Source organism: Dendrobates tinctorius, unplaced genomic scaffold (assembly GCF_039654945.1).
Source record: "Dendrobates tinctorius isolate UK_male_01 unplaced genomic scaffold, ASM3965494v1 ptg000044l, whole genome shotgun sequence".
Lineage (NCBI taxonomy): Eukaryota > Metazoa > Chordata > Amphibia > Anura > Dendrobatidae > Dendrobates > Dendrobates tinctorius.
In genome coordinates, this window is record NW_027361712.1 from 21,793,918 (window position 1) to 21,817,872 (window position 23,955).

Genomic DNA, 23,955 nt, shown 5'->3' on the forward strand with positions numbered 1-23,955 from the left:
AGGCATCAACAGAGTTTACAGGAGAAAAAAAAAAAAAAAAAAAAAAAAAAAAGGCATTCAAAGAAAAGAACACAGTTCCTACAGCCAAACATGGCGGAGGTTCCCTGATGTTTTGGGGTTGCTTTGCTACCTCTGGCACTGGACTGCTTGACCGTGTGCATGGCATTATGAAGTCTGAAGACTACCAACAAATTTTGCAGCATAATGTAGGGCCCAGTGTGAGAAAGCTGGGTCTCCCTCAGAGGTCATGGGTCTTCCAGCAGGACAATGACCCAAAACACACTTCAAAAAGCACTAGAAAATGGTTGGAGAGAAAGCACTGGAGACTTCTAAGGTGGCCAGCAATAAGTCCAGACATGAATCCCATAGAAAACCTGTGGAGAGATCTAAAAAATGGCAGTTTGGAGAAGGCAGCCTTCAAATATCAGGGACCTGGAGCAGTTTACCAAAGAATAATGGTCTAAAATTCCAGCAGAGCATTGTAAGAAACTCATTGATGGTTACCGGAAGCGGTTGGTCGCAGTTATTTTGGCTAAAGGTTGTGCAACCAAGTATTAGGCTGAGGGTGCCAATACTTTTGTCTGGCCCATTTTTGGAGTTTTGTGTGAAATGATCAATGTTTTGTTTCATTCTCTTTTGTGTTTTTTCATTTAAGACAAATTAAATGAAGATAATACCAAAGAATTTGTGTTTGCAATCATTTTCAGGAAGAAACTGAGTATTATCTGACAGAATTGCAGGGGTGTCAATACTTTTGGCCACAACTGTAAGTGGTTGGTCCAATACCTAAAGTGTACTTAATAAATATTTTTACACCCTAAATACTTTCCCAATTTGCTTCATCATAAAACCCTTCCTGTGAAAACCCAGTCAGAACGGCAATAGAAGCAGGGTGAGTGAAAAGAGCGCCAACCAACAGAAATTTTCACTGCCCTCAAACAATAGTTGGTGTAATGAGGAATAATAATAATAATAATAATAATAATAATAATAATAATAATAAAAAAAGCCAGAACTACGATTTTTGAGTCCCACAATAGGAACAATAAGCAACCATATCATCCTCAAAATTTTATCACTAAAATCATCAGCTCACTATGTAAAGAGACAAGCGCTCACAGCTCCAATGGCAGAAAATGAGAACACTATAAGTCCAGGAAAATGGCAACAAGCAAAACTTGTTTTTTTTTTTTTTAACAAATTGCTTTCACCACTTAAAAATCACCATGTTGGGAAGGGGTTAGACACAATTTTATAGAGAAAATATAAATTTGTGTTTACCTGCTACTGCCATTGCTTCCAGGATGGCTACTCCTTTTGTGCTCCTTTTTCTCTTTACTTGTAAGTTCCTCCTGTTCAGCCCAATAAATAAATGCCACACCGACAGATGATGATCAGGAAGGTGCAAAGACCAAATTAAAGGAGAAAAGAAAAGAAAAAAAAAAAAAAAAAAGATAGGGCAAGGAAGTAGAAAAAAAAAAAAATAAAATTTTTTTTTTTAAATTTTACACAAGTGTCAAAATAATAGTTTGCAAAATCATTAAGCCAAAGAGAGCTACCTACATAACATCTTTCAAATAATGTGACCTTTAATGAAGGATGAATGTGTACCTCACACATATACCTTACCTGATACATACATTAGTTACTATGGGCTATTTCCCCACTGTATCTTGACTCCTGGGCCTGGAGCAAACAGAGGGCATTATAACAATGACTTATAGTGATTAAACACAGAGCACAGCAATAAGGCAAAGATGGCAGAAGCACAGACATAAGGACTTGGCAGAGGCTTGTAAGAGAAAGACTGCAACAGCTAAAATATGAATTTTACTTAATGGAATCTGTCACCAGCTTTTGCCATATCTGAGCAGCACGTTGTAGGGTCTGAGACCCCGATTCCATCCATGTAACATTAACTTACATTCTGCAATTTTCACAATCTCCTCCTGAGATAACAGAGATTTATTACTACAGGACTAGTAAACCTGCTGCCATGTAGTCCTCCATATTCATGAGCTCGGTATAACCCCACCCCTGATTGACAGCTTTCTACCTATGCACAGTGCATACAGAAAGTTGTGAGAATGGGGTTATACGGAGCTCAGCATTTAGATAACTGGTACCTCTGCAACAGTTTTTTTTTTTATTATTATTACCGTAATCAAAACTACAGAAAGCAGCCCAGTAAGTGATACATCAGGGTCCCACTTCATGCTGCTCTCAGGTGGGACAGCAAAAACTTAATGATAGATTCCCTTTCATGAGTTACATTTTAGGCTAGTGTATCTACTATATGACAAAAGCGTCCAAAAGATTTGCTGAGGTTTTTTTTTTTAATGATAACTGATCACTTTAGGTCATCATATTATGAAGTGTATACAAGGTTTCTTTGTTAAATTTAATCAAGTACTAAACCTCAAACGCAAAAAGAAACATCTTTTCTTTCATCCTACTCAAAGCGATAGCATATTACTAAATGCCATCACTTGGACATCTATAACCCCCACCAGTTCTGAGAATGAAGGGGATACTTTTCTGCAGGTGTGCAGAACTGCTGTGCAAGACGTAATGGGGAACCGGTTAGCAGGTTTTCCCATATAACCTACAGCCACCACCTTTCAGCCAAATGTGGCAGCATTCTATGCCACTGTATAGATGACTCCAATTCACCCTGCACGTTAAAAAATAAAATAAAAAAAAACCCAAAAACTTTATACTCACCTGTGGCACGGTCTGGTCCAATGCCTTTCTCCAATGCTTTGTGTGGATGATGCGTACTACGTCATCCACACAGGGTCTCCCATCGCGCTCTTGCGCATGCACCAGGAAAGGCCAAAGAGCACTGGAGCATGCGCATTACAGCACTTTGCTCTGACCTAGGCAAGGCCGAGAGAAGGCGCGCGAGGGGAGACAATGATGTAGCATGCGCCATCGTCCTCACACAAAGCAGAAAAGGAGGATGGCATCGCAAAAAGAAAGGAGGCACAGGATGAAGAACAGCAACACCCAATGGACCAGACCACGCGGCGAGAGTACAAGAAGCAGGGCAAATTGGAGTCATATGCGCAGCATTCTAGAGTACTGTCACATGGGGCTGAAAGGAGGTGACTGTAGGTTATATGGAAAAAACCCGGTGACCGGTTCCCTTTAAAGGGGTTTTCCCACAAACAAAGCACATTTTAATCCATAGATCTTGGAATAATAATTTCCATAATTGGATGTGTTTTAAATAAAATGTTCCTGTGCTGAGATAATCTTATAAATGTGTCCTTGCTGTGTACTGTGTAATGGCTGTGTCTGACCGTGCAGGAACATGGTCTGATCATTCCACAGCTCCTGGGCAGAGGAGGAAGCAAAAGAGTATACAGAGGATCACAGCTGATTCTCTCCTTGAGGTAAAACATTGTTTAAAAATATACAGAAAAGGTTTTACCTCACAGTAAGAATCAGTTGTAATCCCTTGCTGTAATGTCTGTATACTCTCCTTCCTGCCCTGGAGCGGTGGTCTGATCAGACCATGTTCCTGGAACTTATCACGCCAAGATGTGGTTAATTAAAATGTACTTTGTTTATGGGAAAACCCCTTTGAGGGGCGGCAACAGTGAAGCACTCTTATACTAAAGATCAGTGGGGGTCCTGAAGTTAGACCCCTCTATTCATAAAGTTATGGCATCTCTCAGCAATGTGGGATCATTTTAGAAGATGGTAATAGATTTTAACAATTACAGGGAAAGCCACTGAGATCATACAATTTTTCAAGAATAAAATGAATTGTATCCCACCTACTGAGGAATGCACACGCCATTCAGTTACAGGACCCTTACCCAGTATCAGACATAGTATGTAGACATTTGTAATTACATGAATGAGCAGGCTTTACAGCAATGGTGAACAGCTCTGGATACAATCGGAATGGCAGGGAGGTTTATAAGCAGACACTTTCATGTGTAAGGACTAGTTAAGAGCTGCCCAGTATAAGGGCCTTCTACTACTATTGGACCCCCTTTCATATGTCAATGACAATGCTTTTATTACCTGCCCATCTGGGTGTGGGTCCTGTGATCCCTTCTTGGCATGCAGGCACTACCTCTTGCTCCGATATGTCCAATCTGCCCTTCTTCTGGGCACTGGAATTGGAGGGAATGAGAGGAGAATGTCACCCTGCTGCTGCTGGAGTGCTGGCCCCTTCGGTACTGAAAAGCATTGTACGATAAGTGCTGAGGACAGTGAAAACAAAACAGTCGGCGTGCCGCAGACGGCCTGCCAATCACTTCAAACCTGTGCCTCGGCCCCATCAGCAGCAGTAACATGCTCCTCATTCCCTCCAAATTCTGCACCCAGAAGAGGGGTGGATCGGGGACAGAGCAGGCAGAGTCGGTATGTCAAGAAAGGATCACATGACCCACACCCGGTTGCGCTCAGAGATACACTCCGGTAATAAAGTACTTTAGAAATGCAGAGGAGTTATGACATTTGAGAAGGGACAAATGATGGTGGAAACCCATTTCAAAATTTGAACTATGGTAATTATGGCCAAATTCAAGAACTCAAACTTGCTGTATGAGAGGAGCCATCAGCCAACAACTCTTTAACACAGGGTTCCCCAAACTCCAGTCCTCAAGGCCCACCAACAGGTCTTGTTTTCAGGATTTCCCTTGTATTCTACAGGTGATGCAATTATCACCTGGGCAATCCTAAGGAAATCCTGAAAACAAGACCTGTTGGTGGGCCTTGAGGACTGGAGTTGGGGAACCCTGCTTTAGCAGACTTCCATATTGTGCAGGGCTAGAAGAGAAAGGTGCACCTTACTTTACAAGCTCTGGCATACTTCAGACCACACACAAGACACTAGAATGTGAAGCAACAGATCTTCAGTCACATTAAAGCCCATAAGGAGCTCTGGCTGAATATTAGGGCACAGACATTGTGTGACGAGCGGGAGCAGGCCCACACATTTTACTTACCAATATTCTCTATGAGCTGGGGAGGACGCCACAAGCCAAGAAAGATGACAAACCATAGAGTGACACTAATTTTATTTAGGTTTTTTCTTTCATTTTAAAACACGGGGTGCATTTTAAGAAATGCCCAACCTCAGCAGGGGAAGAGGTAATCTGGATAACTATCCCATTGTCATGACATTACACAGGATTACAAAAGGCCACTGCATGTAGTACAAAGATGTTTCCACTTGCCTCCTTCTCCTGGCCTTGATAGGGAGCCTCCAGCATTGTTTCAATCACAATATCAAAGTCATCAGAAGCCATGTCTGGTCAGGGGGGCTTGTTCTGCGGACAACAATAAAATTAATAACTCTCCAATACAACATTACATCTAGTAAATGGCAAGTGCAGACGAAACTAAAATTCATTCCCAGACAAGGGTAGAGAAGGGCGTGATAAATATTTAAGGGTCAGGGTAGTTGCATCCAACCCGCAGCGGGCAGATGTTACAGCATAGTGGATGGGATTTCAAGAAATCCCATCTCCACTATGCAATCCCATCTCCACATGCGTGCACCGACACCCATGGATCACCTGTGGAGACAGACATGCGGCATGCCTCTACAGACTGCATGTCTATCTTGTGGAGACGCTAGTTTCCACAAGATAAATCTCACCCATACAATGTATTGGACCTGGTGATTCCACACGGCTCAACAAACACATGAGGAATCACCTGTGGTCAAAAGCCGGCAGCGCTGTGGATGCAGCAGACATGTGCGCGTCCAAAGCGCTGCCGATTTCTGACCATGTGCACATACGTTAGTCACTCTGAATACCAGGGTTGTGGAGTCGGTAAGCTAGACCTCCATCTCCTCAATTTCCTTGACTCCCGACTTCACTGTGCTGCCCCCTACTGAGCATGTACATAAAGTGCAGCACAGATTCATCTCCACTAAAAGCAGAGATCCTCAGATCAGGAACAGAGCAGACATTTATAGGACATTTCATAACTTTACCAAATTCTTATGGAAACATTTTACAGCTCATCCTGCATTGTATGACTGTACCCCATTTATTGTATATTTTAAAAATCCATCTTCATCCAAAAGAGACTCTGCTCATTGAGAGAGTACATCTATGGAGAGAGATGGAAGAGTGATGACTATTGTTGAGCATTCCGATACCGCAAATATCGGGTATTGGCCGATATTCGTGGTATCGGAATTCCGATACTTTTATCATATCGAATACCGGAATCGGAAGTTCCCATAATGCTATGAGCCAGTTTGATTTGATTCAGCCAATGACAATCCTCAGAAGTGTGGGCACATCCTGTTAGGCATGTTAACTAATGGCATGGCTGTGATTGGCTGCTGAAATGATGCCATGATGCACTTTAAAAGCCACCGCCGCCATTTCGGGTTCACTCTGCTGTGAATTCAGTTAGGGACAGGCTGCTGTTCAAGACTCTGAGGGACAGTTAGAGATAGCGATTTTCTAAATATTGTGCTTTACCCAGGCTACATTATCAATCAGTGTAGCTTTCTTTTGCCTTGCAGCAGTGTTCACAGCTGTCTGTGTGAGTGCAGCTCACGTTGTGTAGTGTGTCCTGCAGGCACGTCTGGTTGTAGGCCGCTCAGCGTGCGTCACTGCCTCATACATATTTTTCTTTTATTGCAGCTCATTTTTCATTAATTCTCCTATTAGTGTGCACTGTGCATCCATCCGTAACCATATACATTGGTTGCAAACACTATAGGAGTAGACAGTGGAGCCTTTCTGCAGCCTTTCAGTGCTAGTGCCCAGTTATCTGCACTGTTCACGGCTGTCTGAGAGGTCTCTGTGTGTGAGTGCAGCTCACGCTGTAGTGTGTCCTGCAGCCACGTCTGGTTGTAGACCGCTCAGGGTGCGTCACTGCCTCACACATTTTTCTTTCATTGCAGTTAATTTTTCATTAATTCTCCTATTAGTGTGCATCCATCCGTATCCATATACATTGGTTGGTTGCAAACACTATATAGGATTAGATAGTTTTTTTTCTGGCTTGTGCCCTTCAGCCGCAGCCAGATTAGTATTACCCTATTTTTTGGAGTCTCATCTATTGCATTATAGGTTACCTTCCTGCATTGTAATAGCTCCAAAATGTTTGTGATACTATCGCTTTCACATCTTTGGTCACATCCTTTGTTTTTTTTAAAAAAAACAAAAAATAAAGTTCACCAAACACTCCACTTGACAGTTGTGTAGGCCACATTAACTCATATTAAAGTGTAGTCCACACACTTTACAAAATTAGTGTTTCTTATACCTGTTAGCAGCTGTTCAGGAATAAGCACACTAAGCCCCCCTTTGCACTTTTCTGCCTATCTTTATCAGTCTACCAAGATGAAGGCGGCAGGGAGTAAGGCACGTGGGCGTGGAGTTTCGCAGGGAGAGGATGTGGGGATTCTGTGCCTGCTGTGGGCACCAGTGAGTCAGCATCCCCCAGGCAACAGTCCTTTATGCGCAGCTTTGTAGGACCTCGCCGTACCCCACTGCTGCGGGACGAACAAATTGAAGCCGTTGTCGGATGGATGGCAGCTGAGCTAACGCATCGACTTCAATGACTTCCACATCCTCTCAGGGCCAGAGCACTGAAGAGCAACCATCTGTTTCTTCACCACCTGCCAAATTGCCCAGGCAGTCATAGAGCCCTGGACAGGAGCCATCTCAGTCTCTACTTCTGTTCTCTGAATCTGTTGGCTTGGAAAGAGGGGGCCAGTCAGAGGCCGCGCTACATATTTTTTAGAGGAGTAAAAATACTCCTCCCAATATTTTTGGAGGTGTATTTTTCACCACAGAGGTTAAGTATACTGCACCCCCATCTCCATAAGAGTGCTGACCACCGTACGAGTGACGCCCACGTCACATGCCGCCAATAACGCACAGCCAGCAAGCCCTACCCCCGGCTGCCATTGGCCGCGGAGAGGCCGACTGATGCTACACACGCTGAGATGCACAGAGAGCGCGTGCGCCGCGATGACGTCAGTCGAGCGGGTCACGTGTCCGTACGGCCGCTGCTGCACGCTACCACCCGCTGAGAGACAAGCACAGAGGGCGCGCCGCGATGACGTGAGTCGCTCCGCAACATCTGATACTGCCCTTTCCCCAGCTCCGTCCAACTCGCTGCCACTGTAGCTTAGAACGATGCGTCCCGTGGACGTATCGTACTAATCTGAAGGCGTTTTTTCACCTGCCTGTGCGTCAGACGCCCAGACAGGCGTTAATGCGACCTCTGTGGGCAGGGGTACACGGTGTACAACGGGGCCATCAAGGCTTAAGCCACATTGGCTCACAGTAATGGTGGTTTGCTCTTCTTTGTGACAAGACGTCACATTCTATTGGATGCCCACAGACAGGTGTGAACCATGCCAAGCACAGGAGAAATCAGGACAGTCGCCAGAAAATTTCACAAAAAATGTCTCTGGTATCAAATTCTGACCTTCTAAGATTCAACAACTTGGTAAACTGTGTGACCACATGAACAATCACAAATTGTCCCTGCAAGGGTCATAGCCTGCGCATCAGCAAAAAGTCAGCCCTCACTCCTGGGCATCGCCAACCAGACAGCTCTCACCCCTGGGCATCGCCAACCAGACAGCCCCATGCTCCTGGCCAGCCGCAGTAAGCTGCCACTAGTCCCAGTGTGAGACTCCCCCATATAAGCCGTCCGGGTGCAGCTCCCAGCGCGGAGTAACCGGGGCTCCCCTTCCTCCATCACTCCACACCCCGGACACTTCTGCGGGCACTGCCCCCCGTGTGCACAGATCACCGTGGACACATCTAGTCTTTTGTCCCGTCACCGTCTACATAAGAAAGTCACTTCACAACTTACCAAGACCAGAGCGAACCTCTCCTCCAGCTCCCCTGGGTCCGGCATCGGAACTTTCAGGGGTAATAACGGGGTTCCCCCGCGTTACCCATGTTCGGGACCCCGGTAATCTGCACCCCGAAAGCCGGGTGTCCCCTTTTTCCCGTGCGCGCCCCCGCTACACCAGCGTAAAGTCCCAGGGACCCATCCTTTGTACTAGAGAGTCCCGCCTCGCAGCCCACACTATGCTCAGCTCCATTCACCTGGCCGCACACTCTAAGCCACGCCCCTCATCCCTGCAGTCATTGGTGCGCTGCCTGATACTCCGTGCTCTCATTGGAGCAGAGACTGTTTGTGGAATTTCAGTCACACAGCGCCCTCTACTGTAAGATGCAACAGTTGTTTCTGAGTAACTTTTCCAAGCTGTGTAATGTATACTATGGACAGCCGCGGTCCTGCGGCTGCTGACGTCACCAGGGTAATCGGTCCAACTCGCTGCCACTGTATCTTAGAACGATGCGTCCCGTGAACGTATCGTACTAATTTGAAGGTGTTTTTTCGCCTGCCTGTGCGTCATAGACGCCCAGACAGGCGTTAATGTGACCTCTGGGGCCAACCAAGCAGCATTCAAGAATGTGAAGAGGGAGTATGGAGTGATGCGCAACTGCTTTGCCCCTCTGAATCTGAAGAGGCACATCAGATGATGAGACTCAGGTGCCACTTTCTGGTGCGTACGGTGCTGGCGAGACTACCCAGGAGAAGCAGGTGTTTGAAGAGGGGAGTGTAGATGATGAGGTCCTTGACCCATCATGGCGTGAGGAACAGGAAGGTGGTGGGAGCAGCTCGGAGGAAGAGATTCCCCGAACGGCCAAAACAGGAGGAGAGGGAGGGGGCAGACTTGGTTGCCTGTAGCCTCCACTTCGGCACCCGTAAGTAGCATTCCTCTTCCAAAAGCCAAAATGGGCGCTCCCAAGACTTGCACTGCGTGGTCCTTTTTTGACACAGTTGCAGACGACATTTGCTTTGTCAAATGCAAGCTGTGTAATCAGAAAGTGAAAAGAGGGAAAAGTGTCAGCAACCTCAATACCACAAATATGTGGAAACATGTGCGGCTCAAGCACGTGGTGGAGTTACAAAGACACACTGAAGACGTAGGCCAACCTACAGCAGCACCTACCACCTCTTCAGCTCGTGTTGTAGCCTCTTCCTCCAGCTCACACACAGCTGGTTCGGCTTCCTCACAGGATCGCCATGGAAGAACCTCTGGCACTGTTGTCCAGAGACCCAGTGACATTCCACCCACAGCACCACGTTCCCGTTCATCCTCACACTCCCAGGCCACTCTACAGCCATCGGTAGCACAGGCATGGGAGAAAAGGCAGCCATACTTGGCAAACCATCCAAGAGCACAGGCTCTGAATGCTGGCATTGCCAAACTACTGGCCCTTGAAATGCTCTCATTCAGGCTGGTGGAGACAGACACCTTCCGGAACTTCATGGCATTGGCAGTCCCACAATACAGCGTGCCCAGCCGCTTTTATTTCAGCAGGCAAGCCGTCCCTGCCCTGCAAAAGCATGTGGAGGGTAAAGATAAACATGCGCTACTAAACGCCGTCAGTAGCAAGGTCCACCTGACCACCGAGGCATGGACCAGTAACCATGGACAGGGACGATACCTTTCCCTCACTGCCCATTGGGTCAATGTTGTGGAGCTGGGTACAGATCTTGAGAGTGGCGCTGTACGTGTTCTGCCAACTCCAAGGATTGCAGGAATCCAGTTTGTACACATTGACTCCTCATACTCCAGTTCCTCAGAATCCGCGCAGCAGGAGCCTGTTACGACCGATATGTGCACAGCCGTGGCCAAACGTCAACAGGCCGTACTGAAATTAATTTCTTTGGGGAATCGAAGCCACACAGAGCAGGAGCTCTGGAATGCCATCAAGAAGGAGAGCGACGTGTGGTTTGTGCCAGCGAATCTCCAGCCAGGCTTGGTAGTGTGTGACAATGGCCGAAATCTGGTGGCATCTCTGGGCCTAGGCAACTTCACTAACATCCCATGTCTGGCACATGTGCTCAACTTGGTCGTGCAGAGCTTTCTGAGGGACTATCCGGATCTTGATGCACTGCTGTACAAGGTCCGCATAGAGTGCACTCACTTGCGGCGTTCCAGCATGGCAAGATCACGCATTGCAGCTCCGATTACGCCTTCAGGAACATTGCATCATATGTGACCTACCCACCAGGTGGAATTCAACGTGACATATGTTGAAGCGGTTGTGTGAGCAGCAGGCAGCAGTAATGGAGTACCAGCTGGAACAGGCGCAAATAAGTCGCACTGTGCGCCGGTCACTTCAGCACCACTGAGTGGGCCTCTATGAAGGACATCTGCCTCGTTTTGCGTGCCTTCGATGATTCCATGCGGATGGCGAGTGCAGATGATGCACTAGTCAGCATGACTGTCCCCCTTATCTGCCTGCTTCAAAAACCACTGCAAGCACAAAAGCCCCCGTTACACACTGCGATATCGCTAGCAATATCGCTGTAAAGTCACCGATTTTGTGACGTTGCAGCGATATTGCTAGCGATATCGCTGCATGCGATACTTACCTCCGACCGGCTCCCCCGCTGGTTATCGCTGATCGCGCGAGAAGCTCCTGGACCATTCCGCGTCGGTCACTTCCTGCGGCGAGACGAGCGACGCGTGGAGCCGGGCGGGAGGACGCAGGATTGCCGCGTCTGACAGGTAAGTAGCGACCCCCGTCCCCAGTGATGTCGCTGGTGAGATCTGCCTGTGTGGCAGCTCACTAGCGACCACCTAGCGATGCACCAGCGATCCTGACCGCGTCATATCGCTGGTCGGGATCGCTGGTGCATAGCTAGGTGTAACGGTACCCTAAGGGAGGAGGTTTTGGAAGAGGTGGAGGATGAGGAATCACAAATGTCATCTGCTTCTGGACAGTGCGCTACGTCGTTCCTCACAAAGGCCTAGGCATGGGACACTTTGTGAGGAGGATGGGGAGGAGTCAATGGAGGACGAAGACATCTCTCCAGAAGAGGGAGGTACACAATGCTCTAGTCAGTATGTACAGCGAGGGTGGGGTGATGCCGAGCAGGCAGAGATGACGCCTCAAGCAGGGGACAGCGTTTCTTTGGCAGTTGGGAGTCTGCAGCACATGGTTGATTTCATGCTGCAGTGCCTGAGAAATGACCGCCGCATCGCCCACATTCTCAACACAGCTGATTATTGGGTGTACACCCTCCTAGATCCTCGCTACCGGGACAACTTACAAAGCCTCATAACACCGTTGAATCGGGAGCGTAAAATGCAGCAGTACCAAGACACACTGGTGCATTCCATCATGTTCTCCATTCCACCCGAGAGCAGTGCTGCTAGTGCTTTACAAAGCATCGTGAGCGCTGCGGGGGCCGCCGGAAGGTAAGAATATCATGATTTTTTTTTTTTAATTATTATTTTTAACATCAATAGTAAAAAGTTTGTCACTTGTCAAACACTATGTTTGATAAGTGTGAACAACCTGTCAATCAGTTTTCCAAGTGATGCTACAGATCGCTTGGAAAACGTTAGCAATTCTGCAAGCTAATTACGCTTGCAGAACACTAGTGTTTAGCGGGAATACGCATGCCAATTCCGCATGTGTATTTCCCACGGCAGTGAGTTGCGGAATTTCCACAAAAAATTTCTGCTGCAATTCCGAACGTGTGCATCTAGCCTTAGGTAAAGGCCAGCGGTGACTGTGTCAGGGTATGTGCCCACAATCAGGAATTGGCAGCACATGTCCGCTGCCGGCTATTGAACGCAGGCGACTCCACATGTGGTCACTGAACCGTGCGGATTCACGGCGTCCAATACATTGTACAGGTGAGATTTATCGCATCTCCGCAAAATAAAGACACGTTGTGGTCTGGAGAGACGCACCGCATGTCCGTCTCAGCGGGTGAGCTGCGGGCACCTGTGCAGCTATACTGTAACATTTTGCCGCTGCACAAGTACACAGCTGTACCAAGTCTGGGAGCCATCCCCCGAGCCGTGTGTGACCCGCGCACAGGTGGATCATGTGTGTCTGCTTCACTCAGTGAGAGTGCAGAGGAGCAGAGCTGCTGGTCCCATAGGAATGAATGGAACAGCAGTGCACTCACACGAGGGTCAGTTGGGATAGGGGAGAACGTCCATAGCTAACAACTCCCCATCACGCCTTGTCACTATCCGTGCGGCACGTCAGGTGTACTGGGACAGGAGGGGACCCGCCATGGGAACATCACGTGACGTACAAGGAGGACTCCCAGGTGACGGAGGCTCTGGGCGCGCCACCTCCCCGGCCCCCGAGGTGCAGACACATCCAGCACAGCTGCTATATACACTACAGACGCCTTCTACTCGTCCGTTACCGAACCACACTCACCAGTGCTGCAAGTTATATCCTCCCACACCGGCCACTCGGCAACTGCCACTCACCCGCTGTCGCCAGCACTCCGTAGCACTGCACACAGTATGGCACTCAGCCTGTTACCTTCCAGTAGTTTCCCACGACACGGAAACAATTCAGCCAATGGCAGCCCGTGACGTCAGAGAAGTAGGCGGGCTAAAAAAAGAAACCACCAATGGAAACTTTCAGGAAGCTGGCTCTGGGCAAATCACGGGAAAGAATTAAAGCGAGGCGTGACCCGCCTGATGGGAAGTAGCGGTGTTACCGGACTGGTGTATATAGGCCGTGTGTGAGGATTAGGAAGGAGCAGTGAGCCCAGGCTTATTGTGCTGCTCTCTTGTAACGAAGCCCATGCAGGCAGCAGAGGTATATGTCAGGGTATGTTGGGAGTTGTAGTCCCACAGGTGGTGTGCTGACCCCTGCCATGTAGTGTACCACAGGCTCATATATATATATATATATATATATATATATATATATATATATATATATATATGAGCATCGCTCCCTTGCTAACTAAAGGGAATATGAAAAAAAAAAATATATATAATATATATATATACACTGCTCAAAGAGGTAAAGGGAAGTGTTCCTTTTATATATATATATATATATATATATATATATATATATATATATATATATATAAATCGTGGCAGCTTCCATTGGGCAGCACACCAGTTTAGCCCATCTCCACCAGAAAGGAGGCGTGAGGCCCCAGCTCATGCTGAGTTGTGCTGTTCCTTACTCTATAAATCTTATTGTAGTCCCCGACCGGAGTAGGATTTGTGAGGTGCATGGAGGCGCAGGCCACATGTTAGACTTACGAGATTCATTAAAAAGTGTGCGCATCCTAATGAAAAAGCGGCGTCTGTCTCCAGCACCGCCCCTGATCAAGATCGGCCTTGTTCACACCAGCCTTGATGATTTGCGGCTTATGTCCTTACAGGGGCTGCATGGCTCTGGCCTAAGGGGCAGTACAGCCTCCATGCACTGCTATACAGGCAGTGGGTAAAGCAGGATACATCAAGGGCGGAGGGAACATTTATGGACGCATCAGTGAGCATGTTTCCAGTGCAGTAGTTAGGCCTAGTTCACATTGCGTTAGGGGCATCCGTTTAATAGATGCGTTAAACTGATGCGCTAACGCTGATGTCATTTTTAATGGATGCGTTAAACGGATGCGCTAACGCTGATGTCATTTTTTACATCTTTTGTGACTTAGCACTGACGGTATGCGCTAACGCATGGTAGCCTTTTTCTGCCATGCGTTAGCCATACAGGTCTATGCACAGCGAACACGTCCATTCTCTGTGCGCTAGACCCGACGCACCTGAAAACGCAGACCGTGTTTGAGGTTGCGTCATAAAGTAATGCATCATCGCTAATGCATGCCACTTTTGGCATGCGTTAGGATGTGTTACTATTATTGCCGCCAATGCGTGCGTCAACGCATCCGTTACATAACGTTAGTGCCGCGATGTAACAGATGTGCTCAACGCATGGCCCCTAACGCAATGTGAACCACCCCTTATATTGGCTGCAGTTGCGACCAAGCCCCTAAGCCAGGAGGTGGCACTACAGACATAATGGCCAGTCCCACAGTGTAGGAGCTTGATGTCTCCCAAGCTATCAAGAAACACAAAAGGCAAAACCAGTCCTCTGCCATTCTGTGTGGTTACACCATGATGCTGGACACTATGTGACCCAGCATTACTCCACCAATGCCCTGCCAGGGGCATTAAAGTGGAGGGAAGAAAAGAGGGCTGCTACAACCATGAGCCACTAACACTTCTTGTAGCCTGTTTACATCACACCTTATGGTCACATTTATAGTGTATGCTATACAAGGTGAGGTTTTCATACTAGAGAGAAGACCGTCCCAATCAGGTACACCCTGTTACGGTGGGATCGCTTTTACGCTTTTTTGATCAAAATAGTGTCAGCCATGCACTATTTACTTGCTATAGGGCATCTGCTTATTTTGCATTTCTTGGATTTTGTCTGTGAAATGGCCACCGTGTGAACATGCTCTGTGGTGTAGTGACCACTGTGTCCGCTAGGGGGCGCTCTGTGGATGTCCTAGGAGAGTGGCAAAATGCTGAATGACCGCTGTGTATCTCAAGGTGGGTGGCCTTGGATGGAGACTTATGTGTGTGTTGATCAGCAGTGATACTGCTGAGGTGCTGTTTCAATGTGTCCAGGAGAAGTCTCCAGGTAGCTGGGGAGACGGGCGGCGGACTTGTTACCTACAAATCCACCCAGGGGTGTGGTTAAGAACGATATTGTAAAGAGTGTTCAAGGACCTGTGATGAGGTCATAGCCATGTGACCCGGTGGGCGTGGCTACGGACCATATAAGGTGGCCAGGGTAGGTCACATGGGTGAATGCTTGGACCCGGTTGGTCCGTTGTGGAAGGTCCCGCTGGGAAGATGGGGCTTCCTGCCTGATAACTGTGAATGCTGTGAGTAATGGCTGCACGTGCCTGAGAGTTCCCAGAGGAGGGAATGAACGTCTACAGTGAGAAACAGCCATGAGGTAACCCTGACAGCAAGGGGATATAACTGTGGTGAGGCTTGAGAGCCTGCACATTGAACAGTGCACAACCTGTGTGACCACAGGGTTTACAGAGTGAAGCTCTGTCATGGACGCTATGCTGCTGATATGAACTTTATGTTGCTGCTGTGGGTTTATGATGCCTAATAAACCGCATGGAGGTATGATTTTGTGGAAAACCCGTGCCGGATGTGATATTTTGGCTGCCAAGCGAGTGATCTCTGTGAATGACAGCGCTACCTTTCAGCTTATATGCATTGCACATATAACAATTTCTATCTCATTAAGTTTTTTTATTCATAGCATATACTGGGAAAGCGCATGACATATGTGCTAATTGTGTCATAGGGCACCACTAGGCCCAGCATTTCTGTAAATGAGGGAGACCAGTATATCTGTTTTGGCATCTTAGCAGCTTATTGAGCAGCCTTCTTCCACTCCCATGATCTGATGGGTTGCCGTGCATGTAAACATATATACTCTCAACCAGGGCTGTGGAGTCGGTAAGCCAAACCTGCGACTCCGACTCCTCAATTTCCCTTACACCGACTCCGACTCCGACTCCACGACTCCGACTCCCACACATATTGCTTATATTTAAGTGAAAAATTTATTGTAGTACAATGTGAACCTCAGACATTTAATCATTTTTATGATCCAATAATCAAGATATTTAGATAGAACAGAATATATATTGGTGTACTACCCGGTTTTCATTCTTTTTGGTACAGATACGATATGGATAGACAGATATGGATAAATGGATAGATAGAGCAGATTTCTAATCTGCTTTTGCTATTGAAAACATTATCTATGAGCTCAAAAACCTTTCAGGTGATGCAGTTTTTTAAAAAGATTATCAGCTTTTGCAGCTGAAAAACGTATCCTCAAAAAACACAGGAAAACCGCTGTGTGTGAATGTAGCCTTAGATCAGGAATATAACAGCCATTTATAGGACATTTCATAACTTTCCCAAACTCCTATGAAAAAATATTCAGCATATCCTGCATTGAATTACTGTACCCAATTTATTATATATTTTAGGAGTCGGAGTCGGTCCATTTTATACCGACTCCGACTCCACCAAAATGAGCACCGACTCCGACTCCACGACTCCGACTCCACAGCCCTGCTCTCAACAGTAAGTTACTGGTAAGAAGGGTGGTCCGATGCCTCATGAATAACAAAGAGTCCACTATCTTTGGCATTAGGCAGTATTAGACAAATGCCACAGTATTTTACTTATGCTGGGAGTGTTTCTCCCTGTAATATGCTGTTATTAAAGGGTTGGTATGATGACACATTTTATCACAATTAGGCCAGGATCACACTTGCGAGAAACTCGCACGGGTCTCGCACCTCAATATCCGGCACTACCGCCGGCACTCCAGTCCTGAGTGCTGGCAGCAGTGCCGGATATTGAGGTTCGAGACTCGTGCAAATTTCTCACAACTGTGACCCCAGCCTTAACCAGATGTCTATTTTCAGTAAGCCAGAAGTCATTGACTGCTATCTATATGTTGACTTTTGAATATGTTTCTTTCTTGTTGGTCAAGAGTCTGAAATATTCTCTTCTTGTAGGTTAAATTGAGATTTCTAAATGTATGAAATGCTTCTTATATCAGCTCCTACAACTTATTGTCTGCTATCTTTGCAAGACAGTCGTGCATGGTAATTGAACAATGCAGTTTGCTGATATGCTTAATACACTTTGTCAAGGCCAGCTAGTTAGTGACTTGGAAAATAGAGGAAAAACTATGCTTATAGATTACATAAACAATGCAAGTTGGTTTCATCACCATTCTTCATCTTGACCTGTGAATGCAAGCTTGAAGGAAATTTTGTTAACTATAAAAAGGATAGATGCCTCCGTATACAGACTTGCCTCCAGGCAGCCATCAGATCCTGAGATCCCAAGAACCAGAGACTCTCTGCAGGACAGCAGCCAAGACATCATGGTAACATCACGAGGGACACAGATTTGTCATTCTACAGGATGTCAGCTTAGGAGACCACACGCCCAGCTGGAAGAATACAGATCTGCTCCATTGACCCTCGCAAATCCATGGATACGTTTGGGGTAGTCAGGATTTGGACCTACCTGCCGCCTGCGCCCAATGAATGTTTGTAGGTGCCAGAAATAGGACCCGCTGATCACCTGGCTCCATGGAGATGTTCTGAGCCAGGCCAGGTTGTGACCCTCTGGAAAACTGGCTTTATACCTCAATGGACTGTCATCTTCTTAAACTTGTCGTTACCGCCTCTCTGTGTGAACCACAGGTGGGGAATAGTCAGCCCTGGAAGCATTGAAGTCACAGCAGTTCTTATCCCGGCGAGTCAGCAGAAGGTGAGACTCTAATGTGCACCATCTTGGGTACTGTGCTGGAACTGTTCTGTGTGTTATCTGCCTGTTTTGTGGTTCAATAAAGTATCGCCACACTGTTTAACCCTCACTCTGTGTTGTCTGAGTAGCGTTGTGCCCACGGTAATCAGAGAGGTGTTCGGTGGAATGATATATATATAACTGCATCAATGATAAGTAATATGGCAAAAGAAGCTGGCGGCGAAACGCACGTCGGGGTGAGGGGACGCCAGGAGCATCTCCGTTTACCTTCGGTAATTATGTCCTTACACAGGCGTTTTTGCCATATTACTTATCATTGATGCAGTTATATTTGGGGTATTTTAGGACTGTTCCTCCCCGCTTGTGACCCTATGTATTGTGTTACCATGCACTTGGGTATTTCTTAGTAATATACAGGCTATGCCACCTATGTGATTAGGATATTTTTCTGATTATTTCAATCTGTCATTGTTTATCATATTCACATGTCACAGGGTAATTTTTATGCTTAGTGATTTGATACTATTATCTGCTCCTCGTTAGCTGTTCTTTGACTTCTATATGTTATGAGGATAATTGCATGTCTGCATAAGAATATTATTATTACTATTTAATTCCCTGGATTAATGTTTATATTTCTGGACTATGTTATTATCAGCCCCACAAGGATGATTATACAGGTGTGCTCTTGCGTCCCCATATACGGCATTTTTGCTTTTTTATTTTTGTTGTATTTTTAAAAAAAGCATGTAATAAAATTGTTTTTATTCATCTTGGGATCTCTTCTTAGTCCTGTATTTACAGTACAGGATAGTTTGATATTGTTATGTGAAGTGCCCACAGCTATTATTTGGACACGTGTTGATTTGAATATCAAGTTGCATACAACTCTGCACTTCTCTGCAGCAGACTTAAGGTACTGTCACACTAAGCGATATCGCTAGCAATATCGCTATAACTTGTGACGTTATAGCGATATTTCTAGCGACATCACTGTGTCTGATACTTACCTACGACCCGCTCCCCACTGGTTATCGCTGATCGCGCGAGAACGTCCAGGACCGCTTCTCGTCGTCAGCTTCCTGTGGAGAGACGAGCGTGGACGCGGGCGGGAGGACGTCAGGATCGCCTAGTGTGACAGGTAAGTAGCGACCCCCGTCCCCAGCGATGTCGCTGGTGAGATCTTCCTGTGTGGCAGCTCACTAGCGACCACTTAGCGATGTACCAGCGATCCTGACCGCGTCATATCGCTGGTGCATCGCTAAGTGTGACAGTACCTTAAGAACATGGTCACTTAATTAGTTAACACCAGATTATCTTGCAAAAAAAAAAAAGTATCATTAGGTAATCTCAAACTCTACAAAAATATATATCCCATATGAATACGGGATCATAAAGCCAAAAAATAAAAATTCATTTAATTACATATATGCAAATAGACAATTAAAAAAAGTGATCGCACTGTAAAATATGCACCAGACCAACAGGAGGCCAAGACCATACAAAGTGCAAAATGTACATTTATAGAAATATATACTATTCAACCACTAATATGATACAGCGAGCAAGTTATTGAAACCATCTGCCTCAAAAAGTAGACTAAAATAGTCATCTAAAATGGTACATGGCCATAAATGACAATTCCATATTTATCTCACACATATAGCACTATTAATGCCACTGAGCTTTAAAGACATCATCTTATCAAATCATAACATATCACGCAATGGCCATGCGGCTAATGTGTGCCACAGAAAGATCACCAAGCAGCAATAATAGGAAGCGTCCGACTACATACCCAAACAGTACCCGTCGCCTCTGGCTTGGGCTGCCGCTGTCTGATCTTATGATTTGAACCCCTTTGTCTATTGGCATATATGTCATTAAATACATGTATGTGGCTGTCTATCCAGTAATGTCTTACATAAGACTTAGGTTTGTAGTAGGCGTTTTATTACTTCATGCTGAGCAATTAGTGTACTTCCAGAAACAATCGGTCTGGGCTCTATTGTGGTTGGGGCATACTATGACGAGTACTATGACGAGTTCTGGGAGCTTCAACGAAATCCAAGCATTCAGCCAAATGAGGTCGAGTCCAATCGATTCAAACAGGTGGGTGCCCGTCCCACTGGTGAACACAGCAAAACATGGAAGGGAAGGCAGCGGCACTCCACCCGATGAGTAAAAATCAAAAAACTTTATTCAGGCACGTCAAGCCATATTAAAAACATGAAGAACCTGACGCGTTTCACGTGCGTTACCTGCACCTTTACTCATAGGATATAAAACCAAACTAACAGCCAGAATAAATTAAAACAAAGAACCAAAGTCTGTGAATAATCAAATATGCAAAAGGTGTGAGTGAAACAAAAAACATTGACATAAAATAAATCATTCCTCGAGTTCATACCCTTGGGGTATTTAGTATCCAACTTCAAGATCCAAAAAGCTTCCCGTGTCGTTAATAATCTTGGCGTATTTCCACCCCGAATGGGATTGCTTTTTTATGCCTTTGAAAAAATCTACAAAGTGTGTAACATCCCCTTGATGGGTATTTACAAAATTCTTGGAAGCACCAGAGTAAGCCACATTTTTATTTTGGATATTCGTTAAATGCTCAGCTATTCGTTTTTTAAATTGTACATGTGGCGCAGCCAATATATTGAATTTTGTATGAAAGACAGCAAATACAGTATACCATGTATTGTGTATCACAGCTGATAAAGGATGTTATGTTCTGAGAAAAGCCAGAAAAAGACTGAATGGTTTTGTCTGGTGCAAAAACGCATCGGCTGCCGGCGCATTTGTGGAAGCCGGTTGTAGACAACTATGATTTAGAAGCTGAATGTTGTTTAAGAAGGCTGGGGGAAAGAGAATTACCTAGACTGAAACCCCTTTTGGTTACATATCTGCAGCCAGTCCCAATAATCTGACATAATTTATCATCCTGGTTAATTACCAGTAGCTATTTTTTCACAATAGTTCCAAATTGATTAAATTGAGTACTGTATGGGGTTGAAAATCTTACGACAGAAGTGAACCCGTGGAAACCAGAATTTTACTAGAAAACAGGGATCTGGGTTGCCCAAAAACTTTGTAAACCGCTTTAACATTATGGCGATTGTAACCTCTGGCACGCCAATCATTTAGTTACCGTCTGGCTTTCTCGTAAAAAAATATTTTGCTCAGAACACAGATGTTTAATTCTGTTGGATTCACAATAAGGAATTGCCTTGATCGTATGTTGTGGATGAGAAGAGGGTGACAAGATTAAAGAATTCCCTGAGTTTTCTTGCGTGTACACTGGGTGCAGAATTATTAGGCAAATGAGTATTTTGATCACATCATCCTTTTTATACATGTTGTCCTACTCCAAGCTGTATAGGCTTGAAAGCCAACTGCCAACTATGTAAATCAGGTGATTTGCATCTCTGTAATGAGGAGGGGTGTGGTCTAATGACATCAACACCCTATATAAGGTGTGCTTAATTAGTAGGCAACTTCCTTTCCTTTGGCAAAATGGGTCCGAAGAAACATCTGACGAACTCTGAAAAGTCAAAAATTGTGAGATGTCTTGCAGAGGGATGCAGCAGTCTTGAAATTGCCAAACTTTTGAAGCGTGATCACAGAACAATCAAGCGTTTCATGGCAAATATCCAACAGGGTCGCAAGAAGCGTGTTGATAAAGGCGCAAAATAACTGCCCATGAATTGAGGAAAATCAAGCATGAAGCTGCCAAGATGCCATTTGCCACCAGTTTTGCCATATTTCAGAGCTGCAACGTTACTGGAGTATCAAAAAGCTCAAGGTGTGCCATACTCAGGGACATTGCCAAGCTAAGGAAGGCTGAAAAACGACCACCTTTCAACAAGAAACATAAGATAAAACGTCAAGACTAGGCCAAGAAATATCTTAAGACTGATTTTTCTAAGGTTTTATGGACTGATGAAATGAGAGCGACTCTTGATTGGCCAGATGGATGGGCCCAAGGCTGGATCAGTAAAGGGCAGAGAGCTCCACTCCGACTCAGACGCCAGCAAGGTGGAGGTGGGGTACTGGTATGGGCTGGTATCATCAAAGATGAACTTGTGGGACCTTTTAGATTGAGGATGGAGTGAAGCTCAACTCCCAGACCTACTGGCAGTTTCTGGAAGACACCTTCTTCAAGCAGTGGTACAGGAAGAAGTCAGTATCGTTCAAGAAAACCGGATTACTTACCGGTAATACTCTTTTGTAGAGTCCACGACAGCACCCACTGAGAGAGGGGATCCGCCCCCGGAACAGGAAACCTACAGAGAGATAAATGGGGCGGTCCCCCTCGCTCCCTCAGTTTGTGTTACCGAGAACAACGGAAGAACCGCCATACATGTTTTAGTTAAATTGTTTGGGCGATTCATCTATCTTACCCCTATGTAGCTTCTTATGCTTACTAAGTTTAATCACATATCTAACTTAACTCATAATCTCCACCACCAAGGAGACCCATGTGTGCAAAATTAATACGGGAGGGAAGTGAGCGGGTGCTGTCGTGGACTCTACAAAAGAGTATTACCGGTAAGTAATCCGTTTTTTCCTCTTCGCCACGACAGCACCCACTGAGAGATTTCCAGAGATAATCACTTGGGAGGGCACACCGTGTTAAGGACTGATCTACCGAAGGTTAGATCCTCGGTAGAGGACAAATCTAGTCTATAGTGACTATAAAAGGTAGACGGAGAAGACCAGGTTGCAGCCTTACATATTTGTTCGATTGGGACGTTCGCCCTCTCGGCCCAGGAGGATGATATGGCTCTAGTAGAGTGCGCCTTAATCCCCAGTGGAGGGTCTTCTCCTTTTGCCAAATATGCCATTGTGATCGCATCTCTAATCCATCTGGATATCGTGCCTGATGTAACTGCAGACCCCTTCCTGCTACCCTGGAAGGAGACAAAAAGAGACCTACTCTGCCTCCAGGGACTGGTCCTATCTAGGTAGGCTAGCACTGCTCTTTTCACATCTAAAGTGTGATATTTCACCTCGTCTTGTGTTGACGGGTTCTCATGGAAGGAAGGTAGGTATATCTCCTGAGATCTATGAAATTTAGTTGCCCGTTTTGGAAGGTAGGACGGGTCTGTCTTTAAAATCAGACTGTCTCGTGTTATTGACAGGAACGGAGGGTCCACTGATAGAGCGTGAAGATCACACACTCTTCTAGCCGATACTAAGGCTACTAGCGTAGCAGTTTTTAACGAGAGGCACTTCACTGATGCCGAGCTTATGGGTTCAAATGGTGCCTGAGTGAAAGCATCCAAAACTAGAGTAAGGTTCCATGCTGGTAGCTGAGGAACATGCACCGGTTCCGAGCGTTGACAAGCTGAGATGAAACGCGTCACCCATCTATTTGCCGCCACGTTATAGTTAAATAGGGCTCCTAGGGCTGACACGTGGACCTTTAGAGTGCTTACCGAGAGCCTTAATTCTCGGCCTTTTTGCAGAAACTCTAGAATGGCCGTAATAGGTACTTCCCCGGCTAGTTTTGCTGGGTGAAAGGCCAGGAACTTTTTCCACACTTTAGCATATATTTTTGTTGTGGATTCCTTCCTACTTTGCAGCAGGGTATTGATTAGGTTCTTTGAGAAACCTTTCTGCCTCAGTAGCTCCCTTTCAAATTCCAGGCCGCTAGGTGCAGGGCTTTGGCCTGTGGATGGTAGCAGGGTCCCTGCGAGAGAAGATTCTGGTGCAGCGGCAGGATCCACGGGTCGGTTACTGACATGGCTCTCAGCCATGAAAACCACGGTCTTTTTGGCCAAAACGGGGCTATCAAGATG

General features: G+C 45.9%; 1 protein-coding gene across 12 annotated transcripts in view; it reads right to left on the reverse strand.

The window, feature by feature from the left end:
• Positions 1 to 13,445, reverse strand: part of RBM23 (RNA binding motif protein 23) — a 69,519-nt gene extending 56,074 nt beyond the window's left edge. For 5 of the 12 annotated variants that reach the window (XM_073575440.1, XM_073575439.1, XM_073575431.1 and 2 more), the window contains exons 1-3: positions 13,224 to 13,369; positions 5,199 to 5,291; positions 1,282 to 1,352 (exon numbers count right to left, since the gene is read on the reverse strand). In XM_073575440.1, coding sequence (XP_073431541.1) covers positions 1,282 to 1,352; positions 5,199 to 5,270 — 143 coding nt within the window. In that variant the 5' untranslated portion in view covers positions 5,271 to 5,291; positions 13,224 to 13,369. Of the gene's footprint in view, positions 1 to 1,281; positions 1,353 to 1,629; positions 1,687 to 5,198; positions 5,296 to 13,223 lie in introns of those variants that run through there. The other 7 variants (XM_073575437.1, XM_073575435.1, XM_073575436.1 and 4 more) reach the window with 4 other exon arrangements.
• Positions 13,446 to 23,955: the final 10,510 nt, after the last annotated feature.